Source organism: Phoxinus phoxinus (genome assembly GCF_949152265.1).
Source record: "Phoxinus phoxinus genome assembly, chromosome: 13".
NCBI lineage: Eukaryota > Metazoa > Chordata > Actinopteri > Cypriniformes > Leuciscidae > Phoxinus > Phoxinus phoxinus.
In genome coordinates, this window is record NC_136888.1 from 30984150 (window position 1) to 31005758 (window position 21609).

Consider the following 21609-nt stretch of genomic DNA (forward strand, 5'->3'; position numbering starts at 1 on the left):
ATATTTCACAGTATTACCATTTGTACTGTATTTGATTAAAAATATTCTGCCTTGATGAGCATGAGAGAATTCTTTCAAAACATTAAAAAATATATTCCTGAATAAACCTTTTCCTTATTTTGAGCCTTATGAATAATACAATGCACACAGTACAGTATGTCTGGAGATTATGAAGTGCTCTTATGCATTAGTGCTAATCGTGCCGTTCTTCAAGCATGTCTTTAGGTGCCTCGTAACACCAGTTAATGGAAACATCCCCAGAATCCAAAACACACTCCCTCCATTTGCACAGATGATGTAAACACACAAACACACCCACATCCACGGTCGATGCCACTGGGAGATCCTCCATCATTGATCCCTGGAAGGAACCAGAAGATGATGGTGAGGATGAAGGCAGCGTATCACATCTACATCAGTGTGTGCTCATTCGATTACTGTCAGGAGGGGATGTGACTGCTCAGTGTGTGTGGGTCCTACAGGGCAGGGCTCTTCTGACCATCAGTCTCTCAGCTGGTTATCATGAATAAACCACTGATGAAAGAGATGCAGACTTTTTGGGAGAGGAAGGAGAACCAATCGAGCCCTTGCAAGAAACCTAAACCGGTGAGTCTTTATTAAAGTTCCCTGTAATATACCAACATAGCACCTATAGTCGTGATGGAAAATATTGTTTTGAGCTCACCAGGGTAATCTGCATTTGATAATGCCTCTAAAAATACACGCGCGCCTGCAGCGAGACATTAAACAGACGCGCGCGCGGACACGATGGCGCGAGCGCGTTTGGTGCAGTGATGCATTTGAGGAAAACAGTGAAATGGGAGGAAAATAGCAAGGCAGCTAACAGAAGGGGACTATGATCCGAGATAAAATCGTAACGCAGAGTTTGGTAGGAGCCATTAAACAATACAACATGAACAAACGCTTAGGACCAGTTGCTTTCACACTGGACGTGATTTGATCACTGTCGCAACAACGCAGATTACGCAGCGATTCACGACGAAAAAAGTTTATTTTCAAGACGTTTTTAAAAGTCAAGTCACTTGTTGGTAACTATTATTGCAATGAACAAAAATGTATTTGTTTATTCATTTTCACAGAGTCGTGTGGAAAGTTATTTATTTATTTAACATGTTATGTTGTTACTGCCAATTTTAGGGTCTTATTGGAAATTGTTTATTTATTTAAATAACATTTGATGTTGACGGCAATTTTTTGGGATTTAATTTATTTGTTTGTTAGTGTAAATAACATTTTAATTTATATCTGCCTGTCTAAAAACAAGACATTTTATTTATTTAAATAACTTTTGATGTTAATGGTAATTGTTTGTTTTTTATTTGTATTTGTGTAAATACATTTTAAACATCTATCTGTCTAAACTGATTATTAAGTTTATTAAGTAGGCTACTAAACTATTCAGCACTTATATTGAAACTGGTTATTGACATTTTTCGTCTTATTGCACTGCTATTTATTAATTTATTTATGTAAATAACGTTTGATGTTGTTAATGGAAGTTTTTGGTCTTATTGCACAGTCTTTATTTAACATTTGATGTTGTTAATGGTAACTTTGGTCTTTGTTTATATTTTAGATCTGTTTGTCTAAAAACATCTGAAATTTATTACTGATTTTTTTTGTCTACATGTTATTTATTCATTTATTTATTTATTTATTACAGTCTAAAAAATGCTGGGTTATTTCAATCCAATTTTGGCTCAAATATGGACAAACCCAAACGTTGGGTTAAAAATGTAATTTAAAAATGTAACCCAACGACTGGGTTTGTCCATATTTGTGTATATGAACAATTTATGGTCTTATTGCACATCATCCATCTATCCATCCTTCCATATACATTTGAAATTTGTTCCTAACCAATATTTCACTTATTTATCTATTTATTTGAAATTGGTTGTTGACAATGTTGTCTTTATTGCATCAGCTGTAAATGGATAGGCTACTTATCTATTTATTAACAAATTTGAAATCTATTTGAAATAACACACACATAACCTTTTTTCAATAACGCAATATTATGTTTATTCAGCCAAAGCCTGAGAATGCCATCACTATTGCGGTGTCCTCCCGCGCCCTCTTCAATATGGATCAGGAGCAGGACATTTATGAGCAACAGGGAATGGAGGATTACCTGAACTACCAGATCCAACATGAGAATGAGCCATTCACTCCCGGACCTGCTTTCCCCTTCGTTAAGGTCAAACCTGCTCGAGTGTACACACACACACACACACACACGCACATCTATAATATCAGTAATGAGAAAAACTATGACTCTGTTTAAAATGATCTCAACTTAAGGATGTCAACACCCTCAACACTCTGTCCATGGATAAAATGAGTGAAATGCTTTTTCTGTCGTGTGTAGGCGGTGGAGGCGGTGAATGCTCGACTCAGAGATCTGTATCCAGACAGTGAAGAGCTCTTTGATGTGGTTCTGATGACCAGCAATCATGCTCATGTGGGACTTCGGCTCATAAATTCAATTAATCATCACCGTAGGTCAAAAGATCTTTGACTGACTGCTTTTCACTGATAAACATCAGGAATTTGTGTCCCTTTAAAACATGGCAAACTCTAATGTGTTTTAATGCCATGGACCCTGAAACATAAGGACACACCATGCGAGACTCCATTCCCTGATGTTTAAAGCAGCTATATATTTCCATACATAATGGCCCATTTGTACTGTGAGAAAATATTAACTTTCTTCCTAAATTAAACAATTGGCTTTTATATAGTCAATTATTAAAATATTTGGAAACACTTTACAATAAGATTTCATTCATGTACGTTAAGATGAACAATACTTCTACGGCATTTATTAATCTAAGTTAACTTCAACATTTTACTAATACATTTTTAAAATCAAATGCTATATCTGTTAACATTAATTACCGCACTGTGAATTAACATGAACAAAAAATACACAATTGTATTTTTATTAACTATCATTAACAAAGGTTAATAAATGCTGTAAACACATATCTATTTAGTTTGTGTTAACTAATGCTTTATTTATAGCTATAAGCAAATAACACCTTATTGTATATTTTAATAATTTGTATTACTTAAGGACAATATAAAAGCCAATTATTACATTTTTAAATATTAAGTTAATCGCGTATATGTACTTTAAAAAAATAATAATAATGCAGATTTATTTCTTTAAAGCTATATCTAATAAAATGACTGCAATTAATCTAATGACTGATTTAGTCTTTAGAAAGCAGAATGAAACTCTACTATTATGAAAATGGGTAAATATGTTAAAATTAGTACATTAAATGTATTAAGGGATGGAAATTCTATCATAATTTTCTCTTCTGTATGATTTGTCGAACATAAAAGAAGATATTTTGAAGAATGTTGGTTTTTCCATTCCCATTTACTTCCATTATGTGAAAAAAAAAAGACAAAAAAAATGTCTGTGGCGGTCGAAATTGTGGCATTCCCTACATTCTTCAAAATATTGTCTTATAAAGTCATGCAGGTTTGGAATGACATGAGGGTGAATAAACCATGACAGAATTTTTGCATCCAAAAACCATCCAAGTGCACATATTACATTTGCCATCCTTTAAAAAGCTTTTTAGTGCAACTACAGTATGTTTCCTTACAGATGCTAAATTCATGCCTAGCTGAGCTCATTGCAGTGATCAAAAAATTGTGTTGAGGTTTCTTTTTAAGTGCACTTCAGTTTGGAGGTAGTAAAACAATGCAAAAATGTAAATAATGTCTCGTTATTTTCCAGAGCTGTTTATAGAGCGCTTTTGCATGACTGGAGGCAACAGCCCTATTGGTTATCTGAAAGCGTACCACACCAACCTTTATCTGTCAGCGGATTCACTGAAAGTTAGAGAAGCCATCGAACAAGGTGAGTGGAGTGTGTGGGGATTTCATTATCTTAGAACGGTGGAATCATAAACATACTAATATTGTTTCGATGTGAAATTCTGTTTTGTTAGGAATTGCAGCAGCAACAGTATTCTCACAGGGAAAGATCACGGAGGTGTCGGAGACTCAGCTGCGAGTGGCCTTTGATGGAGATGCCGTCCTCTTCTCGGATGAGTCGGAGAGAATATACAAAGCCCACGGACTGGACAAGTTCTTTGAACACGAGAAAGCCCATGAAAATAAACCTCTTGATCATGTATGTTGAATTTAAATGTAATAGCAGTGCAATATAACATGGCGTTAATTCTTAAATTGCAGCAAACGTCATTCACATTTTAGAAAAGGAGTTCTCAACATTTCAAGTATTTTTCATGAAAACAAGGATATTATACATGTGATAGGGTTGTCCAACGAACACCTGTCGACACCAGTACAATCGGTATTTTAAACGGTACCAGCATTTCCGCAGGCCTATTTGGTACCCGCTGAGTCTGCTTTCGAATGCTGTCGTTCATTTTTGTTGGAACGCTTTCTGAGCGCCAAAGGTTTCTATTTATAGCATGTTTTACAAGCGTTAAAGCTGCAGTCTGTAGCTTTTTTGGGTAAAAATGATCCAAAATAAATGTTTGAGCAAGTACATATCCAGCCAGTGTTCAAAACTCTCTGCTTGTCTTAGCTCGATTCAAAACGGTAAGCTTGTAATAATGTTTAATTCCAGTGGTACTGGTGGATTTCCGCGGGAAATTCAAGCATGTCTTTGCATCATTACGTCACATCTGTACATATAAAGAAGAGTCTCGGCTAGTCGGCTATATTGCGTGTGAGGATGTTGGAGGTGGAGATGTATGGCCTTTTCTCACAGCACTTGATATAATTAAACTTATCAATTTGATGGAGGATCCAGAAAGGTTCAAACGACAATCACCAGTGACGACTGGAGATTCACCCGATGTAAAATGCAAAAGACTTCGGAGTGGCTACAGAAAAAAAGAGACTGCAACGCCGGTCCATGCGAAAACGAGGATGAATATCGGACGGGCATTAAATGTATCACGCAATGCTGATGATGTTAACGTTAACAATTTGAGAACAAAGTATAATTTGCACGGCTTTACGTGATAAAGCGATCGTTAGATTTAATCAGCGCGATTTACTGCAATGCTTTCCCCCCCTTAGTTGGTCAGAACAAAAGTGGATGTTACTTGTTCAGATGACATTTTTCAGTAAAAAATTCTTATATTGCTCATACTTCCAAAAATATAATCTGTGATTCTGAATGCCAGTATCCACACCGGTGCGGCGACTGACAGCCGCACATTCTCCTCAGAACACCGGATTCATCCGCGCGGTGCCGTGCCGAGGCACAACTCACGTAAAGTTGATAACTCCACGAATAACTGCAATTGCAGATTTCGAACAGAGATGGCGACAAAGAGGAAAAACTGCGGACTGCAGCTTTAAGCATTGTAGCCAATCACAATCCTATCTGTTGAGCGCGTGAACTCAATGGCCTGTCAGAGGTGCTAGTCAGTGAGTTAGCCAGAATCCGCTTAACGCTGCTGAAAACGCACAAGGTTTTGTTTAACGTGAGTTGCGCAGTTGCGTATCCTTTAATTAGTGTAAATATGATGTAAATAAGAGATTCACTGTACAATTAATACAGAAGTTTATTATAACGGGAGTTTTCGCGAGAGTGCAGAATTCAGTGAGCTTGCGCTTTAGAGATTGACAGTCTTCTGATACAATTTTGTACTAAAAACGGAAAAGTTTTTCCTTTTGCGTTTTTCGCGTGCAGACAACAATGTTATTAAAACGATTCCCCGTTCACACGGCTCAGCGAAAACTATTAAAAACGCTGTGTTCTGCTGCCAGGCCAGTAGTTGGCGATATCACTTTGTAAAAAAACACTACTTGCCTATTGACTGAACATGTAAAACCTACGCGCATGATGTCACCGCTTTCACAAATTTGTGTTTTAGTAGTTTACACGGAGACGATAGCGGTATTGTTTTCGAAAACTTGCACTTTGAATCCCCTTTTCAAAAGTTTGCGTTTTCACAGAGGTGTTGTGTAAACTGCTTGCCTGGGAAAACCCAGACCACTCTCAGTTGTAACTGAGTTAGGGTCTGGCAAAGCTCCATAGACAATTCATTTCCACAGGGGCGTCACCACCGGACGTCGGATAGATCTAAAACCAATCAGAGCGATGAATGACATGACGTATGCAGAGCGACGGTGAAACATCTCGAGAAACAGCAATTCTCTGTTTGTGTTAACGAAAATGACAATTTTAAATCGCTTGAAACAGACGCGATAGCTGATTCGAACGAGTGATGTTGTGATGTTCCACGGCGGCATCCATCTTTGTAATGTACAAAATCTGCGTCAGTCACCGTCTCTGCTCTGTCGTCATCGTGTAAAGCCCGCCCCAACGTTTCTGATTGGTGCCGCGATTTCGACGGATTGGAAATGGGTTTCAATGGGCTCTTTGCCAGACCCACTTGCAGAGCAAATCTAAATTTGCCGGAAGTGGTCTTGGTTTTCCCAGGCTAGTAAACTGCCCCTAAGTGATTATAAAGGGAGGGCTCTTCTCTTGCTTTCTTTTTATTACCCATTCACAATCTAAATACAAGTTTAGTACAAGTTTCTACTATAGTTGCTACACTGCAAAGTTTCTGGATTGAATTGGAAACTGCGATGATTGACACTGATAACCAACAGTCGAGTACCATTCAACAGTTTTTGCTCTGGTACCAAAATTGGTATGAAGAACCGTGAAATTTTACTGGTATTGGTACAGACTACGGAAATTTTGGTATCGTGACAATCTTATAGCTACTTCTGACAGAAATTATATATTTTTTCCCCCTATAGGGGCCACTTAAAGGGTTCCTGGAAGCTCTGGGGAGACTGCAACAGAAGTTCTATGCCAAAGGTCAGCGCTTGGACTGTCCCATCCGCACCTATTTGGTGACCGCTCGCAGTGCAGCCAGTTCAGGCACCCGGGCCCTCAAGACGCTGCGTTCATGGGGCCTGGAGACAGACGAGGCTCTCTTCCTAGCAGGAGCCCCTAAAGGCCCCATGCTGGAAAAGATCAGACCTCACATCTTCTTCGATGATCAAATGTTCCACGTGGAGGGAGCGGCAGAACTGGGAACTGTGGCGGCTCATGTTCCCTATGGGATTGCCCAGAGGTTTCCATCAAAGACAGGGAAGGAAGTAAAAAAAGACTTCTCAGCCAAGCAGCTAGTGTGAACACTGGTCTATCAAGGGATTTATTTAAGCAAAGCCTTTAATATTTTTTACTTTGTAATTGGTCAAATTGCTATGGACTATGTGAGTTTTGCTTTTCCATCTTCCAAAAATGGACCAGTTTGTCCTTGACAGACCATCTGCACTGAACATCATAGTTCTGAGGTTGTTCACTTGCTTGTAGCAAGCCATAAATAAACAGAGAAAGAAATTGTTATGGGATATAAGTGGTATTTTACCGTTTTCTGTTCTAATGTAAAAGTACATGTTATTTAATTTATTATGCCACAGTAACTTATCTGAAGCTAAAATGCACTAAATGCTGTGTTGGATATCATATCACCTTTAACACTTCTAGCCATACATATTTTCGGCTATTATATTGCAATCGCCATGTTTTGAATGTTCACCATAAAGGGCTGTTTTACTCTGTTTAGCCTCTATCCGTGCATATCCATTTTGCAGTGTTTTGATTCATCAGTGTTATCATGTACAAATTTGGCTTAGGTTTTGCTGTTTGTTGTTATCTCTGCAGTGTGGTGATAACATGTTACTCAGGGCATGCTCAAGTCAATGTTTGCACTGAATCCCATAATAAACAGTGAAGAGGAAATGTATATGTTGAAAAATAGACAATGTTTATTTCTCGCAGTTCAGATTATTTAACCCCTTATTGCCACAGTCTTGTTAGCGGGATGCTTGGCTCTCTTTAATTTATTACCTTTTCTTTAATCACATATTTTAGTTATCGTAATTAGGTATCAATCGAAAACTTAACTCAAAATTCCTGTTTTCCTGTAACAAAATTGAAATCGGACATTGCATTAGGCCTACCATGTAAACGGTAGGCCTAGCCTACTTTAAAACCTTAGCGGGGTCCTCCCCTAGTGGGCGGTGTCATGTTTTATACTACATTTGAACTATTTTATAATCCAAAATATGTCTAATCTTGACAAAACTCATATCGTTGGAAAGGTCTGAGACTCAATGTTGTATATTTGGCGACTGTTTTGTGATAGAAGTGATATTGTGACAGAAATTAATTAATCAGTGGAGAAAACGTCAAAATAGTTCCTCGGTGGGTATTTTTGGTAATTTATAGCGCGGAAACAAAATTTCACATGAACTTCAGTTTTTTGCGATAACTTCAAATTTGGAACACAACGGTAACTTTAGATGATAAAACAAGAATGCCGCCCTCTTTACCCTACTGGGGGAAGTTCTTCAAATTTGAGGGCAATAAGCAACACAAAAAACACTTAGCATATTTGTAAACATATAGTAAATATAGGTAGCCTGGCTAACGCCAGACCCAATTCAAATCGCGCTGCGCAAAGGCAGTCTGGGGAAACCCAGGCTAAAATATAGGATTAAAAATCTCCGTACAGTTACCATGGTAACTTTAAGGTCCTGGTTTTAGGGCGGGACTTCAAAACAATCTCTGAGAAACTCTGTTGGACTTTCAACTCGCGTCCAGCTGGTTAATGTTTCACCCACTTTAAATATTATGAATAAATTCTTGGTCGTGCTTAGTTTAGTTCGTGTATATAGGAGGTTTGTATATGATAAAATAGTAAGGTAATAATAGCAAGTACGCAGTCTGTGTTTAGGAATGTGGTCACATGATTAGTGTCATATGACTTTGATGAGAGAGGGAATGAGAGCGAGAGAAGAAATCTTCATTAGTTCCCAAATATTACACTGTTTTACTAATGCTGTCGTCTACCGTGATGAATGCAGATGGATAAACAGATGTGGGGACCCCTGAAGTAAATCGCTGGATCATGGAGCGTTTGGGGGCTTTGTCTGTTCTCGTCACCGCTTGTGTTTTGGGTGAGTTTCCAAGTCAACAGAACATCGGAGACTTTTCTAATGCTTTCACAACTCATTTTATTATTTAGGTTTTATTATTTAGATAATATTTAAAAACATACAATAGAATAGTTAAATTGTTTCTCTTGTTTGAACGCCAGTAACATTTCGTTTTGTGAATGTTTGATTATTATTGAATGTCAGATATTCTCTTTGTATCTAACGTTACTAGTTCTATCTATCTATCTATCTATCTATCTATCTATCTATCTATCTATCTATCTATCTATCTATCTATCTATCTATCTATCTATCTATCTATCTATCTATCTATTTTATTAACCCAATTGTTAATATTTATATCAGGAAAAATAGATTTACATGTGTAAATGGGAATCGTGTTTGGGTCTTGACCTTTTAAAAGTAATTTTTACACCATTTGTACCTATTGCAACATATTAACCAGAGGTTTCACCATTTTTAACTTTTGTGAATAAATTTACCAGAGGTGGTGGAGCATCAGTTTTTCAATTCAGAGACAACTTTAGTTTGAGGGGTTTTACCAACAACATTCATTGTGAAATCTAACAGGCCTTAACCTAACAATATGTCCAAATCTTTTGGCCAAAAACTATAACTCTGCTCTTTAGTAAACAAAGACTGTACTTGGTTTATTGGCATTATGGCGTGACGGTTTTCTCTAGTGACATTTTTATGTTTTTATGACCCCTGATTCATTCATTTGTTGATTTGTCAACCTCTTCATTTGTGTATTTTAAAGAATGTGTTAAAATAAGAATGTGTTAAAACGAGCTGAAAAGTAACATGTTAGCAAGAGTCTCTTAGTTTTAAAGGCTTGGAAAAGAACAAATAGAGGAATGGTTCCTTGGTCCCTCACTTAGTATTTCTGGAGTTAAATCAAGTCATATGACCGGCGTCCCCTCACAATAATTGTGTTTCTTCAGTGGGAGCTTGTGTCGCTGAGGGTGAACGGCCTCATGGCAAATATGATTACGCTCACAATAAGGACTCTGTTTGCCTTTTTGCTGATGGTTAACAAGCATGTTGTGCCATTTACAGTTTACACCAACAGACAATAAAAACACACACACACACACACACACACAGTCGAAGGAATGTGAGTGTGATTCATGTGATGCCGTTACAATAAACCTTTAAACCAACTTTGTCAAAAGGTTAAGCAGTATTGAGCCAATATAAGCCAGAAATGTATTATTTGTGACTTTTATTTTGCTTTATAAGATATGTATAGTATACTTAAAGGGTTAGTTAATCCAAAAATGAAAATTATGTCATTATTTACTCACCCTCGTGTCGTTCCAAACCCGTAAGACTTCTTTCATCTTCGGAACACAAATCAAGATATTATTGATGAAATCTGAGAGATTTCTGTCCCTCCATTCACAGTCTATGTAACTACCAGAAAGTAGAGTTGCACGATTGCAATTTTCTTGTCCGATTCTGATTGTAATTGTGACCGGCCAATACAGATTTTTGCTATTTTCCGATTTTCTTTCAAAGAACTATAATTGACAGCATACACAAACAAAATTCTACTTTTCTTCAATGCAAAGTTTTATTTTCATAAATAAACTCAAGTAAAGTCAGTACCGGTAATAAAATAAGAACAAATAAACAAATTGCAAAACAACAGCACAAATAAATGCAATAGAGTAAAGAGAGATATGAAATAAACACGGCTTTAAGTTTTTCAGGTGGGTATACAGTATATTCAGGGAAGAAATACTACAGAAACTAAATAATCAAATGTAAAATAGCATTAGATAGTTTTCATTGTTAATTAATGCTTACAATTACAGTTACAAAAATGATTCAGTCAAGACCAGAGTGATTTCTCTTTGTTTTTTGTTCTTTGATTAACATTAGAGACTGCAACATTTTTTTATTAACACGACAGACAGCAAAAATATCTTCATGTGATGTCAGGTGCACGGAGGTATGAAATAATACATACGTTGATAGACATCGTATAATTTTATGATCCTCCTACGCCTTCCACTGACGATATATATAGGCTACATATAACACATTTAGACCACTTAACTTAGTGATTGCTATCAGGATGAGAAGAAACTTTCAACCAGCATAACAAAAAATGTTTCTGGAACAAATCGCCTACCCTGCCTTTAAAAGCCTTTTAATTGTGCGTTTAAGAGCATTCTGTCATGTGATTTATCTGAAGCCAGTTTTTGGTGTGTCGTTGTGTAGGAGTGGTGATGAGTCAGACAACACTGAGTCCTGCTGTGACGATCACCACAGTCAGTGCAAACGTGACCACTGCGTCTCCCAGCTGCTCCTCGCTCAACACCTCCTCCTGCACGGCCTGCGCTCCTGGCTCTTATTACGATAACGGTGGGCTCATGTGCATTCAGTGCTGATTTAAAGTGTTCCCTCCACACATGTTGAAGCTGACACATGCTGTGTTCTCAGAAACTCTGCTGTGTTCTTGCTGTCCTGATGTGGGCCTGTGTGTGTTACCCGGAGCCTGTCTTCTCTGCGTCCAGGGCTTCTATCAGCCTCTCGCAGGACAGCAGGGTTGTCTGCCTTGTTCATCTGGGTTTTACAGCAAGTGAGAGGAGAAAGTATTATGTTGTTTGTTTATTCTTTCCATGCCAAGGCTCTAATAATGTTTTTTTCTCCATTAGTTCCACAGGAAGCCCCGTCTGCCAGGCATGCCCTACTGGTTCCTACAGCAATAACACTGGCTCCGTCTCCTGCGGGGCCTGCGCACCAGGTAACAAGTGATGTGTTCATTTACAGGTGAAACTCGAAAAATTTAAATGTCATGCAAAAGTTCATTTATTTCAGTAATTCAACTTAAAAGGTGAAACTAATATTTTATATAGACTCATTAAATGCAAAGTGAGATATTTCAAGCCTTTATTTGTTATAATTTTGATGATTATGGCTTTTGAATTTGGGGTTTTCATAAGCTGTAAGCCATAATCATCAAAATTATAACAAATAAAGGCTTGAAATATCTCACTTTGCATGTAATGAGTCTATATAATATATTAGTTTCACCTTTTAAGTTGAATTACTTAAGTAAATGAACTTTTGCACCATATTCTCATTTTTCGAGTTTCACCTGTATTTGTTGTTTTTCTATATAAATCAATTGACATATAGAGGGGTGGAGAAAAAACAGTTACTACATACCGAAATATAAAGGGAAAACATGTTATCTATAATATATTTTATATCATTATCATTATATTTTATAGAATATCATTAGAAGTTATTTTGTTTTTGTTATTATATCAAATATATATTCATTATTTAATACAAATTCTAGTGTCTTAAATAAGATATGGGCAGATAATGTATTTTTCTGCTTATAATACTTGTATGAGACATTAAATGTAATCTGAAATTTCAAACATTTAATAAGCATTTAATACAAATGGAAAAGGCTAAAGTTTTTTTTGTGTTGTTTTGTTGTTTTGCTTTAGGTTTCTACACATCTTTGCAAAATTCAACATTGTGTAACCCCTGTCCACAAGGCACGTACTGCAAGTAAGTTCCCTTTCTGAACATTGCACCATAAAATGTATGTCTCAGGCTTTTAGAAATATAAACTGCCCATCCCCAAAAAAAGCGCTTTAAACAGGCAAACACTTAAGTCTATGATTGGATCATTATTGCAGTGATTATTATTTTTCTTGCACGTTATATGTTTGGCAACAGTTCTTCTAACCCTAATTGATGGAGTGTGTAGCTTTTCATTTCTTAAACAACCATGTAGGAAGACACATCATGGCCATTTTCTAGGATAGCAATGTAAATATGCATCAGGCTCAAATTGTGAAAGAATGGTTGTGAGGAACATGAAGAATAATTTTCACACATGAATCGGCTCCTCTGAGTCCAGATCTTAAATTCACTTTAAGGACAAGTTCGGTATTTTACACTTAAAGCCCTGTTTACAGATCGTATCTGATGAAATAGAACGGTTAAGATTAAAATTTGGACACATGCTCCTGTCCCGAGAATTTTAGGTTTATTTCGCTTCCCCCCCCCACCTCCACAATGGTTGTCTATGTGCACTGGAATATTCCTTCCTAAAAACACATTAAACTTTCGTTTACAAAGACGTGAAACTCACCGAGTGGTCAGGGGTGTTCACTGATACGGTCCCAAAAAAATAGATGAAAAAGATGCATTCCAACAGGTTTTATCGTAGTTTTTGTCCAACTCCATTGACTTGTATTGAATGTGCTGTGTGAGGTACCGTATTACTCCGCCGCTTCTTCTTCTACTTCTTCTGTATATTCAATGAAATGCCAGCGGTTTGCTTGCAATTGGCAAAGGTGCATTATCGCCACCAACTGGGCTGGAGTGTCTATTATTCAAGCTCTCAACGGAAGAATCACGGGTGTGACGAGTTTGGCAAAATAGGTCCACAAAAGCGAAATAAACCTAAAATTCTCGGGACAGGAGCATGTGTCCAAATTTTAATCTTAACCGTTCTATTTCATCAGATACGATCTGTAAACAGGGCTTTAAGTGTAAAATACCGAACTTGTCATTTAAAGTCTTTGGGATGTGCTGGAGGAGACTTTACAGAGCGCTGGACTCTTGCATTGTCAATATAAGATCTTGACCATAATTGATGCACCTCTTAAAGGAAATAAATGTTGTGCCATAAGATGGTTATAATTTGTTGTAGAGTATTTTTTCATTGTTACAGTTCTCCCCTTCTCCCTTTCTGATAGTTCCTCCAGTTGTTCCCAATGCCGGATCTGTCCTGCAGGCTCAGAGGCTCTACAGATCGCTGCCAAAGACTGTACGCCCTGTCGTCCAGGTATCTTCTTTTAGCCGTGTTGCTTACTCAAATGATATGAAAGCTTTAGTGATATTAAATTTGGAGATGGGTCATCCGCATGACAAAAGCTACTCGGAAAACATGATGAAATCGGTTTTGGTGTAGATCAGTACATGAATAAAGGTCTTTGTTGAACAAGTAAATCAGTATTTCCCCAGTACACTTATGAAACTCGAATTATGTCAATATTTTTTGACAGGAATGCACAAGCCTTCCCATCAAACCATGTGTCAGATTTGCAGCAGTGGTTTCTATCAGGTCCGCGGGGGCCAGGAGAACTGTGACCTGTGTCCTGAAAACCATTACTGCCCTGTGAGTGATTACTTCCTTAAACACACACACACACAAACACAATCTTTACTGTTACCAATGGACTTGTTCCTCTTGCTTGAACACAAAGATTTTACTGTAGAGACTGTAGATTTTTACTTCCTCGTTTATCTAAGAAAATGACCAACATAATGTCAATATTATATGTCATGTAATAGAGTCCTGATGTAAATCCGATCGAATGTCCCACTGATGCGTTCTGTCCCGAGGGCAGCACGGCCCCTGGTTACTGCATGGAGACCTTCTTCAGAAAGGTTGGGGAGACGTGTGAACTTGCTCCTGTTACCATTGCACTGCTTGTTATTGGAGGAGGAGGTATGAACATTCACATCACATCGTCTCTCAAGTGAACTTTTGTTCCCCAACCAAAATGTGAAAAATGTCTATTTGTTATTACAGTTATTAGGTTTTAGTTCCGCCCCCTTGTTTGCACTTAAGGTCACATTTGCAAAATTTCCACAGAGTTAAAAAAGTCATAAAGTGATTTATGAAGCACAGTTCACACAGAAGTCACTTTCAAACCAAGCAGTTTTCTGTTGTTCAATGCAGAAAATCCATTAAAAACTTGAAATGTTTCTCTCATTCGCAAAATTCTCTACTGTGTGGATTCCCATTGAAATGACTGGGTTTTGCCCGTGAAAATTCAACGAACAACCACAAGTACATGTGACCGCATCTTTACTAGGTCACACAAATTAAAGCTACTAACATTATTATTGTATTTATTAATCGGTCAGGAATAGGATTGGTCCGTAACATTTTTATGACGATGCTTAGTTAGTAGAGCTGCACGATTAATTCCTATGACAATGATTCGCCTGTCTATCAAAGTATGATCACAATGAACATTCACCGAGAGCAGTTGTCATGTATAGATATGAAATGGCTTCACAAACAGTCTTTTGAACATCACAGTACGGTTGTGTCTGTTACAAATATTCAAATGATCACAGAAGTACTGGAATAAAAGGTTATAGTTTAAACACTGATGTCTAGCAAAGGTAGCGTTCAAAATAGAGACTGTCAATTACATCATTACACCAGTAGATGGCGAAAAGTGACTGTTAAAACATGTATTACCGGTAGTCATTGAATCATTAATTCAAGAGATTCGTTCTAAAACACTGATTAATCCAGTAAAGAAACAAGTGAGCTATTTATGCATGAGTCATTGAAATATTTAATAATTCATTCAGATTAATTAAACAATTTAAATGGACTGCAGCAATTAACATTTTGTCAGAACCTCTAGTTAATTACATGTTATTTTGTTTAGTTGTCTGATCAGAATCATGATCTCTATTTGAAGCAAAAAAAAAAATCGTGATTTTCAATTTATCCAGAGTCGTGCAGCTCTAGTGCTTAAAGGTACAATATGTAGGATTTTTGCAGTAAAATATGCAAAAACCACTAGGCCCTCATTAGCAATCGCGCCCTGCTTCATACCACAGTCATGTTAAAAACATCAATGTATTCACTCATCCATAAAAGATCCATCAGCTTGACGACAAGATCCATAATTCCGCTTAATGCTTTGCGTCATCAATATACGCCTTTGTTATTGTAAGAGGTTAGCGACATCTGACGGCAAAAAAATCCTACATATTGTACCTTTAAGGTCAGTTGTTGCACACTCATCTAATTCTTCTCCTCTACAGTGGGTCTTCTCTTCATCATTGTTTTGGTCCTGCGGAGGAGAAGAGATAATGACAGTGAGCTGTCCCTCGCCCGTACGCCCCTCTTGCGTAAAGACAGGCCACCGGGTCGCTTCTACGGAATCCCGTGCGATGCGGAGCCTGTTTACGCAGGCTGGTGACATTAGCACGTACATTTCCAGCTGCACATATTTTGTCTAAATATTTCTATTAGAACTTTTATTTGACTGTTCTAAGCTTAAAAATGGTAAGATACTATTAAATATTTATGAATGGAGACGCACTTTTTCTGAATTCCATTTTTAAACCCGTTTACTACTGACCATGTTATGAAGTTACGTTTATAGATTTGATTCTGACTGTTTTTCGAGTCTGAAGAGTAAACCATTCAGTATTTCTTTTGTTTAATTTTGCACCAGATATTAAGTTAAGCCATGGCACTGAAAGAATTTTGGACTATGTTGTTGGATTAAGCTTATTTTGTTCACATGTGTTTTTTTGTTGGTACCACTACATTTGACTACCTGGGGTCCTCGAGGTACATTTATATTTCATGTATGTGATGTTAGATATTACTTTTTAAAAACAAAATTTGGACAATTTCCAATGTTGTATACTGGAATAAACAGCTTTTCACAACTTTGATATAAAAGTGTAGTGTCTCTATATGCAAGTTTGATGGTTGATTTTTTTAAACTTCCCTTCAGAAATCCCCAACCGATACTTTCATTATCTGACCAGTCATATAACAAAAATAAAGAAACATTATAAAATCCTCTTCAGAAAGAGAGATTAGATTAACCAACTTTTTACTTACGGAACATCATATGTAGCCTATATCTTGTACCTTAATAACACAAACTGTTCTCGGTGGCGTTTCTTTCCTGAAAATTTGAGTTATCTTTTTTTTTTTTTTTTTTTATGCTTTATTTCCATCAAATAGCATACAAGGGTAACCTTTATATTACATCAGAAGGAAACATCACATGCGCAATAAAATAGAAATTACAGAAAAAGAAAGGAAAGTGACAAAAAAAAAAAGAACAGAGAAGGTACATATCTATATATTGTTGAATAAGCGTAAATAGATACTTTTCATATGAAAACGTTAAATGAAGAGCTTATAGCAGTTTTTTTTAATAGCTTTGCTATTTTTAGATTTTAAATATCAGTGTTATCATTATTATTAATTATTTGTTTAAACAAAGCCAGCATCCTTTGCTTCATAATTTTCTATATCTAGTGTTTAGCGTAATTAAAAGAGGGGACAAACTTGATTTATTTATTGTTATATTTGCTTTCTATGAATCAATTTGAGTTGGTTTTGGTTAGAACTTCCTACTCCGTGTATTCTCGCAGCTCGTTCTTTTTGTCCAAACCGTCCACTGTAGTTGATGCGTCAGTGGGGATCAAGATGGCGGCCACCTTGACGAGAGGTCTGTCAGGTATGAAATGTGCATATACATTTTTTTGAATGTCACAAATACATTGCTGGAACGAAAACGAGTTTCTATGGACTCTTAAAGTTGGTGTGCATTGGAATACAGGACTAACGGGTTCTATGTCTGCCACAATGTGGGAAGAGACCGTTTGCACACAAGACAGGATTTTTTTTAGATATAAATATAAAGGATTTAATAGAATCCTATATATAGGAATATAAAGGATTTTGGATATAAAGTTTATCTTATATTATTAAACGTGAACGCTATATTTTTGTTTACATTGACGTTATATTATTGTGGTAGCATGTGAAGAATGTCATACTGCTTTAAAATCTTTCATAAGAGAACTCTAAACCCCCACCCTTAAGAAAACTAACCATGTTTTTATTATAGTAAAAGTAGTAGGCTAACGTTAACCTGGTAGTAACCATGTTTTTATTTTAGCAAAAGTAGTAGGCTAACGTTAACCTGGTAGTAACCATGTTTTTATTATAGCAAAAGTAGTAACCACCATGTTTGGTTTGGCGGATTGGTTACAACAACAGTTTTACTACAAACACGATGGCTAAACTATGGTTAGTGTAGCAAAACCATGGTTAATTTGTGGTTACCATGGTATAATTATAGTAACCAAGTTTTTTTTTTGTTGTTGTAGTAAAACGATTGTTAATTTGTGGTTACCATGTTTTAACTATGTGTTTTCTGTTTTGTTTTGTTAGTAGTCATTTTCACAAGGGTTATTTTTGCCAGTATAGATGTGGCTGTAATCTGTTAACTAGCGTTGTTTCTCGTCTGATCAGGTTTGCTGAGACCCTTGTCAGTTTTAGGCAGAGACTGTCTCACGCCTGCTGTCAGACTCTCTCAGACCGCTCGCTTCTCAGCTGTAGTGCAGAGACATGTGTGTGGACCAGGACCACTGCTTCCGGGTCACACTGCTCCCGCACAACACACTGGCCTGCTGAGTCGGTAAGACATTGCCTGTTGAACTACACATTTGTCAGTCTGTCTGTTGGCTGTCAATGTTTTTATCATTCATCAGCTAGAAAAAAATAATAATTCAACAATATCGTTCCCTTGTGTCGTCATCGTTATAGCTGTGTCCTTCCCTATTCTCATAGAAGAATGATTATTACAACTTTATTGTTAAAGTTATCATCCTTTGTTGTGAATGGGCCTTTAGAATGATTTCCCCCCAGAGGCCTGTTGCATGAAGCTAGTTGAACAAACTCTGAGTTTCAGGGTAAGTTTACAGTTGACAAAACCATACAAATCCAACCTGGTTTGGATCAGGTTCAGCGGGCTCACAACGCTCAGTATAAACGTTCCTTGTCAACTCTCGCAGGCTGGAGCACTGGTATATTTTTCTTTTTAAGGCCATACTTTGTAAACGGCCTCCTTACTTATGCTCTCTTCTGACTCTTAAAGTCACTACCAGGAAATGTAATCTTAGATCATATGGGCAAATCATGTATGATATCCCACGAACGCGAACTGTCTTCAGTGAAAGTGCTTTTAAAGGGGTCATGACATGAGAAACCAAATTTGCCTTGATCTTTTGGTATATAAGAGGTCTTTATACCATTTAAACGTCCTGCAAGTTTCATAGCTTAAGACGTCCTCCCCATTATAAACGAATCATTTATTTAATCAAGCTCTAAATACAGCTCGTTCTGGATCCATGGTAAGAAGTGACGTCACGGTACGAAGTGACGTACCAGCGTTTGCATATGACCGCCTCCAGCAGAAGACAGTTACGCTTTAAGCGCAAGGCAACTACGCTCATTTCGTATCGTTGCCGCGCCCGCGCGCTGCGCGCCTCACAAGTGTTCAGTCGACGGACAGCGAGTGGGTCTGTGTGTACAGGGAAATTACGATGCCACGCAGATGTGCTGTTCCTGGCTGTGGACAAACAACATCTTTGAATACGCTGCGAAGGATCCAGTCGTCAGGGAAAAATGGATGCACTTTATTTTTTGCGGACGTCCCAGTCACGGCAGTGTTAGTTTAAGCGTTTGTTCTATACATTTAAGGATGACTGTTTTGAGAACAAATCCCAAAATGATGCTGGCTTTGCCAGAAAACTGTTGCTCAAAGATAAGTCCGTGCCGACTATTCTGGGCTCAACATCGACGACGCAAACTGTAAGTAATGTATTTAAAACTTTAAACTACTTTTTAAATACGCTGAATGCGCAAATGTTCTGGCTGGGGGCGTTAATAATTGATGCATAGGCACTGACGTTAGCCAATCATAACAGTGGGCGTTAGCACTGAACTCTTAAAGGGGAAACACCCCCAAAACAGACTGTTTGACTCTGAGGATGAGAAACAGGGTGGGAAAAGGTCATAAATCACTACATTTTAAAAGTTTTTTGTAAAAAAAACTATAGTAATACTATAATTGCACCTAAGGGAACATAATAATAAAATAAAAAAACCCATGTCATGACCCCTTTAAAGCTTTTGCACCTTTTTCCTGGTATAAATTACAGAATCAGCTCAAATTTTACTATTTACAGACAATGACACAATTTAAAATGAGGATAAAGGACTATTTGAGTACTAAATGCACATGTGCTGTTACTGAGCGCAGCTGGTGATTATGTTGAGATTGTTAAATTGCCAAAATGTCTTTTTCTGTTAAATTTTTGTATATGTATTTATAATGTGGAACTATTATTCTGCTGTCTTGGCCAGGACTCCCTTGAAAAAGAGATTCTGAATCTCAATGGGATTATTTCCTGGTAAAATTAAGGTAAATAAAAAAAAATCTAGAGTTTGTTTTTAAAGGGATAGTTCACCCAAAAGTTAAAATTTTGGTATTATTTACCGGTACTCACCATCATGTCGTTCCAAACCCGTACGCTTTTGTTCATCATCGGAACACAAATGAAGATATTTTTGATGAAATCTGAGAGTTTTCTGTCCCTCCATTGACAGCTACGCAACTGACACTTTCAAGCCCCAGAAAGACATCATTAAAGTAATCCATGTGACTCCAGTGGGTTTAACCTCGCGTTTCCACAATTTACCACTTTATTTACAAAATATTAATCTCCGACGTGGACAAGTGACTGTCCATATTGAATCATTCACTGAACCGATTCGTTCTACAACTCTGATTCAATTAAACAAGAAAACAAACTTTTTCTGTCTTTGTTCTGGGATACACACCGTTTTATTCTGCTTTTACTTCGTTAGGAACCATTTTTGTTGAAGCAAAAATCAATGAAACAAAGTCAACATGAAATCAAAAGGGACAATTCATATTTTTTTATGGAATATTGCAGTCCGTTGTGCAGCTTGATGTTGCAGACAGGTATTTGTTGTATTTTTGTCAATCATAAACACACTGGTTTATATAGCTTTAATAGTTTCATCATTTGTTTAGAAACTATTCACCATTTATACTTCCAGTTATGTACCAATAGCATCAAATGAATCGGAGGTCTCACATATTCTCATGAAATTGGCTTACTTGTGTTAAAAAACAAGGTGGATAAAAGCAATTTCACACAAGCTTCAGAGATTTATCTAAAACTTTTCCCCCAAGGTTTGATTATATATTTCAAAGCTTTATCTGCCTGTCTAGTTTCATGTTTTGACTGAAGATTTGCTCTTTTTGTAACGATGAGGTTTTGTTTTCTGCAGCGTAACTCCCCTCATCCCTTCATTGGTGCTCCAGCCAGTCAGGACCTTAACTTACTACAGTCTGAGGAAAGGCAAGAGGAAGTCTGTGAAGTCGGTGGTGCAAAGGTTTCTCAGGCTCCACTGTGGCCTGTGGGTGAGGAGAAAGGTAAAGCACGCTCACATATTGTTCAGAGCTGTCCCGTCTTACAATTCTTTGGCCTCATGTTGGAAATCAGGGCTGTTATTTCAATAACCTAAAACTGAAACTTGTTCTTTGTGTGATAAATCATCCTTTTTTTAGGCTGGATATAAGAAAAAGCTGTGGAAAAAGTCAGCAGTCCGGAAGAAGCGGCTGAGAGAACATGTGTTCTGTAATAAAACTCAGTGTAAATTACTGGACAAAATGACAACATCCTTTTGGAAGAGAAGAAACTGGTATCTCAACGACCCGTACCAGAAGTACCATGATAGAGTAAACCTGAAGATGTAAAACCCTCCTAACATTATTCTGATCAGTTTCAAGCCAATAAAGATGTGTCAGATACGTGCATCTGTATTTCTGTTGTGAAGCGTGTGTGTGAATTCACGGTTGAAACAATTGAGGATTCATCATGTGTAAATGCATCTAAATAAATTATTTCTATTGTGTAAATTTCTAAAATTATTTATTTGAAAAATGTTCATCCCTACAATGGGTG

The 21609-nt window shown here is 37.2% G+C and overlaps 3 protein-coding genes across 8 annotated transcripts; all 3 read left to right on the top strand.

Moving 5' to 3' along the window:
- Nucleotides 1–298: 298 nt before the first annotated feature.
- On the top strand, nucleotides 299–7789 carry nt5c1ab (5'-nucleotidase, cytosolic IAb). Of its 3 annotated transcripts, XM_079632805.1 has the most exons (7): nucleotides 299–384; nucleotides 483–606; nucleotides 2054–2221; nucleotides 2393–2522; nucleotides 3779–3901; nucleotides 3993–4177; nucleotides 6796–7789. In XM_079632805.1, the coding sequence occupies exons 2-7, from the start codon at nucleotides 523–525 to the stop codon at nucleotides 7174–7176; spliced, it is 1071 nt and encodes a 356-aa protein (XP_079488931.1). In that variant the 5' UTR covers nucleotides 299–384; nucleotides 483–522; the 3' UTR covers nucleotides 7177–7789. The 3 variants fall into 3 exon arrangements, with proteins under 3 accessions (XP_079488931.1, XP_079488930.1, XP_079488932.1); XM_079632804.1 differs by having other exon boundaries at nucleotides 332–606; XM_079632806.1 differs by lacking the exons at nucleotides 299–384; nucleotides 483–606 and adding an exon at nucleotides 765–889 and having other exon boundaries at nucleotides 6796–7783.
- A 268-nt stretch (nucleotides 7790–8057) lies between these two features.
- On the top strand, nucleotides 8058–16529 carry LOC307009845 (uncharacterized protein). 4 transcript variants are annotated; one of them, XM_079633998.1, is made up of 10 exons: nucleotides 8058–8251; nucleotides 8914–9006; nucleotides 11236–11379; nucleotides 11458–11596; nucleotides 11673–11761; nucleotides 12480–12543; nucleotides 13743–13831; nucleotides 14052–14164; nucleotides 14341–14497; nucleotides 15841–16529. In XM_079633998.1, exons 2-10 carry the CDS (start codon nucleotides 8958–8960, stop codon nucleotides 15996–15998), a joined length of 1002 nt encoding a protein of 333 aa, XP_079490124.1. In that variant the 5' UTR covers nucleotides 8058–8251; nucleotides 8914–8957; the 3' UTR covers nucleotides 15999–16529. The 4 variants fall into 4 exon arrangements, with proteins under 4 accessions (XP_079490124.1, XP_079490125.1, XP_079490123.1 ...); XM_079633999.1 differs by lacking the exon at nucleotides 8058–8251 and adding an exon at nucleotides 8564–8653; XM_079633997.1 differs by lacking the exon at nucleotides 8058–8251 and adding an exon at nucleotides 8599–8751.
- A 702-nt stretch (nucleotides 16530–17231) lies between these two features.
- On the top strand, nucleotides 17232–21459 carry mrpl35 (mitochondrial ribosomal protein L35; the record flags this gene model as incomplete). The annotated part of the gene is given in 5 exon segments (XM_079632528.1): nucleotides 17232–17241; nucleotides 17244–17282; nucleotides 18083–18248; nucleotides 20933–21077; nucleotides 21213–21459. Coding segments are annotated over 5 exon segments (549 nt in total). The 3' UTR covers nucleotides 21402–21459.
- Between the last annotated feature and the right edge of the window lie 150 nt (nucleotides 21460–21609).